Raw genomic sequence first — 11449 nt, 5'->3', positions numbered from 1 at the left:
CACCCCTGGTCTACTTGGTGGACAAGCCCATTCCCATTAATTGACTTGGGCCAGTAGACGAGGCGCGTGTGAAAGGCAAAGAAGGGGGTGCGGGTGCGGCCTTGGCCACTATGCCTAGACGGGCTACAGCGGTAGACGACCCCTGGCGTTGCGTTGGTGAGAGGACTGGGTGGAAGTACTCAGTAGGATTTGTTGAGGTTTTGTTGATTGGATGCTTTGTTGTCTTTCTGTTCCCCCGTATCGACTGCATTATGGGGAACGCGGCTCTGCACGCTCCTTCCTGCAAATATTGCCCATATTGCGAAAGTACAGTGCGCGCGCAAAAGGAAGGGACGCAGGGGCGTTTGATTGATGGTGCGTGGCAAGAGCGACACCCCTGTCGCACTTTCTCGATCTGCTGGAATGCAATGCAGTTTCATTTAAAGACTCCGCACCTGTTTGAGGAGGGAAAGACGTACGAAGTACGGAGAACGACGCATCTTGCATCTTTTCTGTGCTTGGCTTTCGTTCCTGCCAGATTTGTGGACGTCGAATCGCAAGCACAGCAGGAAGGAGCAACAGCACACTCCAGCGTCCAAGGCGAGGAAGGAGCAAACAACACCGTCCATGCTGGCCACGTCCTGCGCGGCGCCGTTTAGGAGACAAAAGAAAAACTGCTCCGCAACGGCTCGCCAGGAATACCGATCGCAAAGTCACGAATCAAGCAAGAAAGGAAGCGGCAAAATGAGTGGCCAGACCGCCACGGCCGTTTGGGGCGGCTGGACGGACGCGTTTCAGACCTTCAAATGGTGGCCGTCAACGATTGGCTTTCTCTTTAGTTTTTGGCTGGACAGGAGGCAGGAGCGTATGAGAGCGGCGTAAGCTTGAGAGCAACGCTAAGGTGTAAGGAAGCAACGAAAAAAAGGAGTACTAGACCATATTCGCCATTGCAGGATGAGAGGGCTCATTTGAGCTGCAGCTCTCACGCATTACCGCACATCGTACCCAATTCTTACGCTTTCCGAAATAAAGAAGAAGGAAAAGGCGGCTGACGTGGAGAGTACGGAGTACGGGGTACGGAAAATACGGTAAAAATGACACAAAAGGGAAATATGGAGATGGTGTGAGCAGATGGAGCAGAAGAAAACGAACTCCATAATTCGTACAATACGAACAACGAAACTAGCCTCAGGGTCCATTCGGCCAGCCTTGGCTCCTACGGCATTTTAATCTGCCCTGTCGGTCCCGGCGAAGAACTACGAGCGGAGAAGAAATGGGACAGGCGGACAGCGGTCGATGTCCTGGCAGGTGGACTTACTCGTACATACGAAGTAGTACTTTATGTGTAGAGCGGTCAGCGAAATAGGCCAATCCTACAGAACACAAAGCTCCCAGCAAACAAATTTCTAAAAACAGTATTGCATCCTTCGCGTTAATGAAATGAGGGTGCTGATGTGATACGACGCTGGATTATTCGTATCACTTGTGGGTAAGGTGCGTCCACGTCTGTGACATAAAGTGCAGAAAATAAAGTATCGAAGGCCTGCCCCGTTCCTTGTACGGAGAATTCTTACGTCCTCAGCCCTGTGTTCCCTCTCCCGCAAACGCGCGAGCGTGCGCCCTATTGCCGTTGAGCCAGCTTCCTCACTGGTAGCGTCTCTGTAGCGTGGTATCGGGATGGTCGCCGTTCAAAGATCTATATTTCTCATTCGAAAGCGGTATCCAAGCAGACATCAAAGAATCCTTGCGTGGATGTTCTCAGGAGAAGGTTGAAGGACCTTCAGAGACCACCACCGCCCAGAGAGAGAGCAGAAGTCCATTTCCTCCGTGGATGTGCTGGATGCGTTTCTGAGTCCCAATGCAAAAAGCCCAACCAGTCATTGGCGGGAGCGATGCTGGCATTGGGTTGCCGTCTCGATCAGGGCGTAGGATCCAACATCCATGCAGCAGAGCAGCAAATTGCCCAGAGTAAGCTGGCAATTTCTCATATTCCTACGGGATGCACAACCAGAATGGTCAGCGCTGGACCTTTTCCGTCTCGCTTTTGTCTTGATGCGATATGAAATAAACCAGGAATGAAGGAGGATTTCCGTGGATTGTCTTGCTTTGCTCCATAAATTTGCTTGGTCCAATAAAAAGTACTTCGTGCAACGTAGGCGCTCAGCAGGAAAAGGGCTTGCAGGAGCCACCAAAGTTCCATGGTACACTCAGAGACAATGTATGTCGTAGACGGCCGTCCCATGCTTTATGAGTCAAGATCAAGTAGGACGCGAGGGTGATTCAGCAGAAGCAAATAAAATCAAAGACAATCGTGTAACGCACCATATGCTGATCAGCTTAGTTGACACTGCAGTCGAATGTTTTGTTTGCAGCTCTCAACCACACTGAAATTTGATCTTGTATCTACTCCTTAAGGTGCATTTGTCTTTTATGAATTCCGATCGGTCGATCAAAGTTACATTCCGAAAGCATGAACTCTGCCAAGGCTGAGACATCAAAATAAAGCGGGATGAACAAATGCATGTGTAGACTCCAAAAATAACAGAAGCAAAGATAGTGCATCGTGACACTGGTGCATTCGGAGCTTCACGAATATGTGCCATGTAACCATTTCTATACTCTCTACTCTGGTCACACTTGACGTACAACATACTGTAGGTGTACACAAGCCCCGGCTGACGGGCATGAAAAGGACATTAGCTGCAATTCGTCTGACGCCTCGGAAACACCACAGATCAAGTGGCCGGAGACACCACAGTTGGAGTTGTGGTCAGCGGTCACAATATGTATCAAGCAGACACTGTTCCGTCTGGATGGGGGGTAATGATTACGACGCACGATCGTAATTGATGCACGTTACTATTTAGATCTTCATTGGCAGACTGTATAAGAGGGCTCAAACAAGAGAAGTCGTCACGCGGCGTCGACTTTTGCCGATTGAAACGCAATCCCCTCCAGCCTTCTGGGCAGGGATTGCACGGAGCGCATTCGCCAGATTGTCCTGCGCGGACCAAATCGTCTCTCGATTTTTGCCGAAAGGGGACTTCTGCGACGCCTTTGCCAGTTTTATGCGTTTCTTGTTTCGGACTCACAATTAGGGGGACAGTTTTGTCTGCCACTCAAACCACGCGGTCCGGTCTTGATCCTCTTCCCCGCCCCCGGATGCAACAAGACCCGTTCCCCTTGTGTAGAATTATGTTGATTTTGAGTTAGATTGATGCTCGGTTTGCAGATGGATACGCCGTCGTATCCATGGGTTTCCCTACTCAGAGCTTACTGTTCTCGGCAGCTTCGTTGCAAGAGGAACGACAATCATCTTCAAGGCTCGTTTTACGGAGCTGGAAATTTGCTTGTAATGGGTCAAAATAAATAAAAGCAACGACGCCAAACATGTTTTTTGTTGTTTGACTTCGTCTGAACTTGCTTCCCGTCGTTTTATCATCCTTCGCGCCTCAACCACCATTTTCAACCCCGTTTTCTTCTCCCTTACACCACCCCTGTGTCTTGACGAAAAATGCAAAAAGTGAGAGAATAAACTAGAACATGATACGGCCTAATCAACAATTGAGGCCGTTCACATTGCCTCATTGCATCTGATAGCCGGGTAGACTGTGCCCAGAGCAAATCTCATGCTGCGAAATCGCACATCTCCAGAATAGGGACAGCAGATGTCTGGTAGCGGATGCAAGACGTACCTGCTTCCGGATACCGTCACGTTATTCTTTTCTTTCAACCCGGGGATAGCAAATACAGACAATCCAGAACTGGAGGTCAATAGATAAGCGCTTCATACCGTAATCAATTATGCACAGTCGGTGGACGACCTGTCTTGCGATTATGAGATCATAATGTGAGACATCTATTCATAGTCGCCGTGCCCGTCGGCATCTCAACCAGTTAATGTGCTGCCGTCAATTCAAATCCAGGCTGTCCAATGCTGTGGCATGTCCGAGATAAGTTGAGGCCCTCCCACGCTGTTTGAACAGCTTCTCGCTCTCAGTCATGTCGTACGCGGACAATATATGGGTAAGAAGTACAAGGAAGGCTGTGTAGACCGACCATAGCCCCGAAACACTTTAGCTCGACTCCTCCCCGACGTGACTGCTAATACAAAAAACTGTGCCTGCATTCAAACAGACGGCATTCCTGTCGTAGCAGTCATTGCTGCCTCCTGGCACATCTATTCGCCAATGACATATGTGCAGCCTTCCGGCCCAACCCAGACTTCGTGGCTCCTGCCCGCAGGCACATCCCATCGATCACCGACTCCAAGAGTGGTCTTTGCTGCGGCACCAGGGGCGTCTGGATAGGCAATTGTCAACTGGCCGCGTAGGATGAGATGTGTGGTGGGGCCGGCGTGCTTGTGCGGCCGGTAGTAGGAGTTTCTAGATGTTCGGTCAGTCCCTGGACGAGGCTCAGTGGATGGGAGATATTTGCAGGGCAACCCACTCACGGTCCATCCGTCCAAGTAAAGACGTGGGCAAAGCCCCACGACCGCACTTCGGCCTCGCTCTCCTCGGATGACTTCGACATTGCATCAATGAATAGGTGGCAATATAAAATGTGGTCGTTGCAGTGTGAGCGCCCGAAGCCGTGAACGCCTTGCGCAGACCGGGGTGGTTGTCTCAAGGCAACCGAGACGCGGTTCGCATGACTTGTCGTTCTGGCAATTACTAATCCCCAGAGGTACTAAGCTACCTATTCAAGAGCAGAATAGAAAGGCTAGAACTGCAATAGTGCTAATTAGGTTGGCGGGCGTTATGCGGCCCTGGCCGCCGCCAACTGCCTTGACAGCGAAAGCTTAGCGCACTGAAGCGGTTTGCTATCAAACGGGCTGCCATCAAATGGGCTGCCAAATTTGAATCCATAGCAGGCGCCCTACGTCATTGGCCCATCGCACCTGTCAAAACAAATGAAATGCCCCGAGAGCCTCATCGCCACGATTTCATTGTCACAAATGGCTACCGACCGACCATTGGTAAAGCATCGCTTTTATTTCATTCGTTCTCGTTATTTTTACTCATTTACGGAATATATTTTTCTTTTGTTGTTTGCCGTCGCCCTCATTTTCCGTTTTATTTTTTTGCGGCAGACAGGCAGCTGGTGAGGCGCAGCCTTCTGGGCACGCCGGCCGTGCCTTCCATTTTCGGCGTGGATCTGCAACTATTGAGGCTCTAACGCCTGCCAGTTTTCTACCTCCTCACAAGACGCGCAGCCGTGCTCCTCGTTCGCACTTTCCCTCCCAGGCCATTGCCAATAAGGTGCTTTCTAGGGCGTCTCCAGAACTACGTTGCTGTTCGGTGGCTATCCACGCGCTCCCCTATTTGCCCTCCGCGACCGAGCGTAGGGCTGCTCTCAATCTATTGGGTCCATTGTTTCGGTCCATGCATGCGAGGCGTCGAGGCTGTGAGCAAGACGATGCAAGACCAGATCCAGCCCTAACGAACTCTTGCTGATGAAGCAAAAATAACGGAAGGCACGAGGGATGAAATAAAAGCCAAAGACAAGCAGAAAGGTAGAAAGCGCGACCAGCTACTCTGATTCGTTCCTTCCTTCCATTTAGCTTTCCCTCCTTTGAGCAATCGTCTTCGAGTTCCATCGCTCCTACTCCACATTCTTTGGCCTGCTATCTTTCCTGTTCTTCATCTCGCGACGTTTTTCTTCCCCTGCCTTTCCATCTGTTCACAACAAACTTGTCAGCATCGTTTGCACTCGACAAACACCCTCCTTGTCCATCTATACGCAAACGACAACACGTACCAACTCTCGACGGCCTTCACGACTTTTTCCTCGCCGAATTGCCTGCGATTTGCTGCACGGATTACCAAGCACGCACCCGATCCAGAGGCCCGGCAAAACGCAACAAACCCCAACATAAGGCGTCGCGGCTGTGAAACTCACACCGATCAACCGTCGTTCGACCTTGCTTTGTTTTCTTTTGCTTGGGCACAGCGGCCCGGCTCGGAATTGACAGCGCTCCCACGCCCGCGCCGGCCCTAGGGGCTCGGGCTCATACTCGGCTGCGATGTGCTTCTCTGTTCGTGACTGGCCCCCAAACAAAAAACGTCTCCTGCATTCTTTTTACACTAACATGTTTTTCTCTTGTCAGATTCGGCAGCGCAGCCGTCGCTCGTCTGCCAAAGCACCCGTAGCTGACAACCGGCCTGGCGGCCGAAATGTCCTGCGCCTGCTCGTCGACACAACCACCCTCATATCGCCCACCCACAATGGCCACCATAGACGGCGGCTGGTCGTGACGACCAAAGACCTCGCCGACGCAACGGAGGCCTATCCAAACAGCCCGGTTATTTCTCTCGGCGATACGACCCTCGCGCGACTCGAACACATCTTCCGCGAGCTTTGCGGTCGCTCGCCGACGTTTTACAAAGCCCTCCCAGCCGTCTTTGTGTCTTCCCCGTCGCTCTCGCGACGGCAGCTGGCCCGCTTCTTTGAGGACACACAGGGTGAAACGTTGGCTGTGCCTCTAGAGAAAGAACGGTACAAGTTTGAAGAGTTCCTCGAGGTCTGGTGCTACCAGTATGGCTGGGCCGCTGCGCGGCCACCGCACGTGGCCGAGGTGTTAGATCTATCGTTTCCCATCTCGCACTACTTTATCAGCAGCAGCCACAACACGTATCTGGTCGGCAACCAGCTTTCGTCTGAGGCGTCTGTCGGCGAGTATCAAAAGGTTAACAAGAGACCACCGTTTTTGCCTTTACAACCTCCACAGCTTCACAATAGAACGAATCCATTACTAACGGTGTTGATAGGTCCTTGAAAACAACTGCCGTTGTATTGAGATTGACGTCTGGAACCCGCCGACAAAAGCCAGCCGACAGACCACCGGCCGTAAGAACGCCAGCAAGCCGTCAAGTCACCGCCGTCATCTTTCGTCGAGCTCTGTGGCCACGTCTATACACGAAAGCTTCGAGGTCATCTCAAATTTGCTCGCGACGAAAATCTCGCGAAGCCGTGCGTCGAGTTTCAGCCAGCTGAGCATCACTGCGCCCACCCATATCGAAAATGCCGACGTTGATGGTGGACCCCCATGCTCCAACGCCCTAGAACGGGATGCGCTGGCCAAGCTCAAGGAACGTGACAGCACGCTTGTCCCGGAGGAGGCTATTGACGGGGACGATGAGGGTAACGAGACGCATGATGCCTCGTCGGCTGGAGACGGTTCGGAAACACCACAGACGTCACAGGATCCGTCTGAGCCCACCATTGCCACGATTTCGGTTACAGCACCCGACACCGAGATTGCCATACCGGCAGAGGTCCCAGACAACATTGAAGCGACCGGCGACGACGAGCCTGTTGTCATGCACGCGCACAACATCCTCTACAACGACTGGACGCTGGGAACGCACGTTCCTTTCCGTGACGTGTGCAGGGCTGTTCGCCACACCGCCTTTCGAACCAACACGCTGCCCGTCATCGTGAGCCTCGAGGTACACACAAACGCCGTGCAGCAGAGAAAAATGGTTAAAATCATGAAAGAGGAATGGGGCGAGTTCCTTCTAGACCAGGCCCTGGAAGGGACCGATCCTCGCCTGCGGCTCCCCACACTGGGTGAGCTTCAGAATAAGATCCTCGTCAAAGTGAAGAAACCTTACACACCACAATGGACATCGGCTGGAACAAACAACACAGCCAACTTGCAGGGGCTCGGCCTCGGCGCATCACTGACGGTCATGACTACAACGGATAACAGCGGTGGCACGTCAGGTTCCGAGGACGACGTGTCATCGACAAATGTTAACGTGGCCGCCACCAAAAACTCTCGCATCACTGAGGAACTGGGCAGCCTCGCTGTTTATACAGAAAGCCGCCACTACCACTCCTTCTCCAATCGGGATGCAAAGCTGCCGTCGCACATCTTCAGCCTCAGCGAAACGACCATCCAAGCACTGCACCTCAAGAACCACGAAGACCTATTCTTGCACAACAAGAAGTACATGATGCGGGCCTATCCGAACGCGACGAAGCATGTCACAAGCTCCAATCCTGATCCGGCTTGCTGCTGGCGTCGTGGCGTGCAAATGGTGGCTCTCAACTGGCAAACATTGGACAAGGCGATGATGTTGAATCACGGCATGTTCGAAGGGTCCAACGACTGGGTCCTGAAGCCGCCCGGTTACCGCGGCGCGCCCACAGCTACGGGCACTGCTGCTAGCAGCGTCGCTGGTGAAAGTGCCATCGCAACGCCTGTCAATATGACCCCACGGACGACAAAAACACCAATGTCGAGTCCGAACCCAAATATCGGCTTGAGATCCAAGATCTGCCCTGTTGGCACTGCCGAGCCAGTCCAGACCATTGACCTCTACATCACCATCTACGCCGGTCAGCATCTGCCTTTGCCGCCGGCATTCCAGAGGAAGCAGAAAAAAAAGCTTGGCGGCGTGGCCAACAAAACATCGTCCACAGCCGGTGTGGTCACGGGACGTGGGCATGCACACTTCCAGCCAGTAGTCAAGTGTGAGCTGAATGTGGAGCACAACGAGGAGCGCTGTCCGGAGACAGGTGGGACGGCTACGTCGCACACACTGTCGCACTCGTCAACGCCGCCGATGCCCATCACAAGACGCGCCTCATCCGTCGCCACGGCTGTGAGCGCGTCCCAGGCGGCGACAACAGCAACAGGGTCGCCGGCCACGGCCGCGGCACTCAAGCTGGCCGCGTCACAGGTGCAACTCCCTGAGGCTGTTCTCAAGCAGAAGACGTCGCCCGGTGAGACCGACCACCCGGATTGGGGCGTCCAGGGCGAGACGCTACGCTTCCGAAATATTACAGGCATCGTCGAGTCGCTGAGCTTTGTATCGTACGTATCGCGCCCCCCACAACCTCATGTGTAACCAGTTCTTGTGAGGTGAGTCAACATCTGCTAACAACTGCGTTCTAGGTTCTGTGTCGAGGACGAGGGGTCGAAAAATACACAAGAACGTGCCAAGCTAGCCGCTCTCGGACGAAACGACACACTGGCCGGCTGGACCTGTATCCGTCTTGATCGGCTCCGGACGGGCTACCGCTTCGTCAGCCTGATGGATGCCCGCGGCAACCCGACAGAGGGTAAGCTGCTGGTGCGGATTGAGAAGCTCGTGCGATAGCGGCTTATTCCCATACTGGCTTGATTTACACACAGCTGCGACGATGGCCTTTTCTTTTGTTTAGTTTGCTGTTCTTTTCTGGGTACCTTCTTGGACATCTCTTTTTGGACAGAAAACACATACTGGGCGTTTTTAGATATTCTCGACTGCCACGCAGTGTTTTGTTTACTTTGTTAAGGGTGTCGTTTTACAAGGACAGAACCGAACTTTTGATACCATCGTACAATATAAGCTATTCTTTTGTTTATTTTTTCGTCTCTTCGAGAGAGAGCGGACACATATACGAAGCACCGTGGAAGATGTCGAAGAAGGAGTTCAACAGGCTACCTACTGTGCAGTACAATCAGACCAACAACACCGCTACAAACGAAGCGCAGCCGAGGTTCTTGAGAACGGCCTCTTGTCTGCAGCTTTTATTATCCATGCCGCTCATCCATGTTGCATCTTGACGCCACTTACCTTGAGTGCTATTTATTGCAGTGCAACGTCCGGCGCAGGCTGCACACATGGTCGTTCATCCGACCAGTAACCCATAGGTCTCCATGGCCACCATCATATCTCCTCCTTCCTCGTTAACGAATATGACAGGGTGTCTCACATTTCTCGTCTTGACATGCCCATCGAAACATGTGTCAAGGTTGTACTGCGCGATTGTGTTGCATTTTGCTCCGAATATCCGGAGTCAATGTCTGCCGGTGTGACGAGGCGTTCCATACATTGTACCGAGAGTTGTCACTCTCCTCCATGCACTAACTTAAAAAAGGCCTCATACAGGCTCGATTTGAAACTTCATCACGACCGCATACGGCGGTTCCTCAAGATAAAAAGCCTTCCCAAGGCTATCTATAGTTTCATTGGCTGTATTCTGCATGTGGTAGAAAACCACCGTGGATTCGCCCCCGAGACAAGCATGTCCGTGTTGGTGCTTGTGCCTGTGCCATTTCTCTACTTTCAAGCCACCGGTACTTGATAGTTGTATCTTACATTGCGCTGTAAACAGTAACAGTGTCTTCGTCTCCTCGTTCTGCACTCGAAGTGCCGAAGCCGTGCGTCGTACTCGATCAGGCAGCCTTTATTTCCTCCTCTCATCTGGTTCCTCTTTTGCTGGTAGCCCCTTTGTTTCGGCGTTCATGTACATCGTTCCTCCTCTCCCATCTAGTTGGAAAGATACCGTGGCCTTGGAAACAAAAAACTGGGGCACAAAGCCGAAAATGACTCCTTGACAGGGTGCCATTCGACACCTTTCTTTGCTTCCTTGGAAAACAAAGCGGGACAGTGGAAACAGGGGGGTTGCAGTGAGGACGAGGGAGGTGAAGGGAGGTTGCAGTGACTGGGGAAGGGGGCTTGAAATAACATTTTTGTTCTCGCAGGTCCCATTCGTTCTGGTTCTATCTCCACTTCATTTTTGTTACACGGTCACGATCGTTTTCTGTCTTTCTGCTTCTCTTCTGCCAAAATAGGACATCCGCGAACATTCCGAAGATGAAATCCACGGGAAGTGAGAGAATAGGAAAGAAAAGGCATTACAAAGGAGCATGCAAGACATGCCTGGGATCAGGTGGCGCAATGTTCTTGCAAAGGTGCTTTGTCTATTAGCTTGTTCAACATACTCAACATATTCATTTGCTCACCTTGGGCGCGCTGACCACACCCGTACTTTCACATATCCCCCCTCACACGTCGTATTATGTTTTCTTTTCCGCACACCGGTATTCGAAATGTGTGTGGCTTCTATTCCCAAGAGGTTGGGGCCTCTCACGGCATGCCACTTTGGGTGGTCGTTGCCGGTGATCGTCATTCTTTTCCTCTTCCTTGAATTTCACATCATCCATTCTTTAGTCCTGCAACATTTGGGACGTCGGTCCTCGTGAACCCACTGATGTTTTCTTTTTTTAAAAATTTCCCGTTCTTTCCGCGCCCGTGATTTCAATCTCTGTTCTTTCTCTTTTTCTTTCTTTTTCGTTCTTTTCGTTCTTTTTTGTTCTGTTTCGTTTCACTGCGAGACATCTCAAGGCTGACATTCCAACGTGGTTCCATATTTCTTGGTCTCACTTTCCTGCTTGCTTACCCCAAGGTCCGGCCTCGCCGTTATGATGTGCGACCTTGATCCAATCTCGGCGATTCTGCATTGATTCGTGTCACGGGCTAGCCTTACCGACATGAACAGGGGGAATAGTGGAATCGAGGTGTGAAAAAGTGAAAGGAGATGGGAGTCAACGGAGGATGTCTCGGCCGGCACTCTGCCAACACCGCTGATCTGGAATGAGCGTACATTGCATGCCAGGGCGTGCATATATATGCATGCAGGCCAGGTTGATTGGCCACATGTGTCCAAGATGTACCAAGGCGGATGTGTTCTG

General features: G+C 51.9%; 2 protein-coding genes across 2 annotated transcripts; one reads left to right on the top strand and one right to left on the bottom strand.

Moving 5' to 3' along the window:
* Positions 1-4159: 4159 nt before the first annotated feature.
* SPBR_06276 (uncharacterized protein) lies at positions 4160-4512 on the bottom strand (the record flags this gene model as incomplete). Its single annotated transcript, XM_040764538.1, has 2 exons — positions 4160-4364; positions 4433-4512. 2 exons carry the CDS (start codon positions 4510-4512, stop codon positions 4160-4162), a joined length of 285 nt encoding a protein of 94 aa, XP_040622613.1.
* Positions 4513-6070: 1558 nt separating this feature from the next.
* On the top strand, positions 6071-9089 carry SPBR_05578 (uncharacterized protein; the record flags this gene model as incomplete). Its single annotated transcript, XM_040763841.1, has 3 exons — positions 6071-6667; positions 6750-8803; positions 8885-9089. 3 exons carry the CDS (start codon positions 6071-6073, stop codon positions 9087-9089), a joined length of 2856 nt encoding a protein of 951 aa, XP_040622612.1.
* Positions 9090-11449: the final 2360 nt, after the last annotated feature.

Source organism: Sporothrix brasiliensis, assembly GCF_000820605.1.
Source record: "Sporothrix brasiliensis 5110 chromosome Unknown Cont15, whole genome shotgun sequence".
Taxonomy (NCBI): Eukaryota; Fungi; Ascomycota; class Sordariomycetes; order Ophiostomatales; family Ophiostomataceae; genus Sporothrix; species Sporothrix brasiliensis.
Note: the sequence above shows the minus strand (reverse complement) of the source record. Positions and strands in the feature narration are given on the sequence as shown.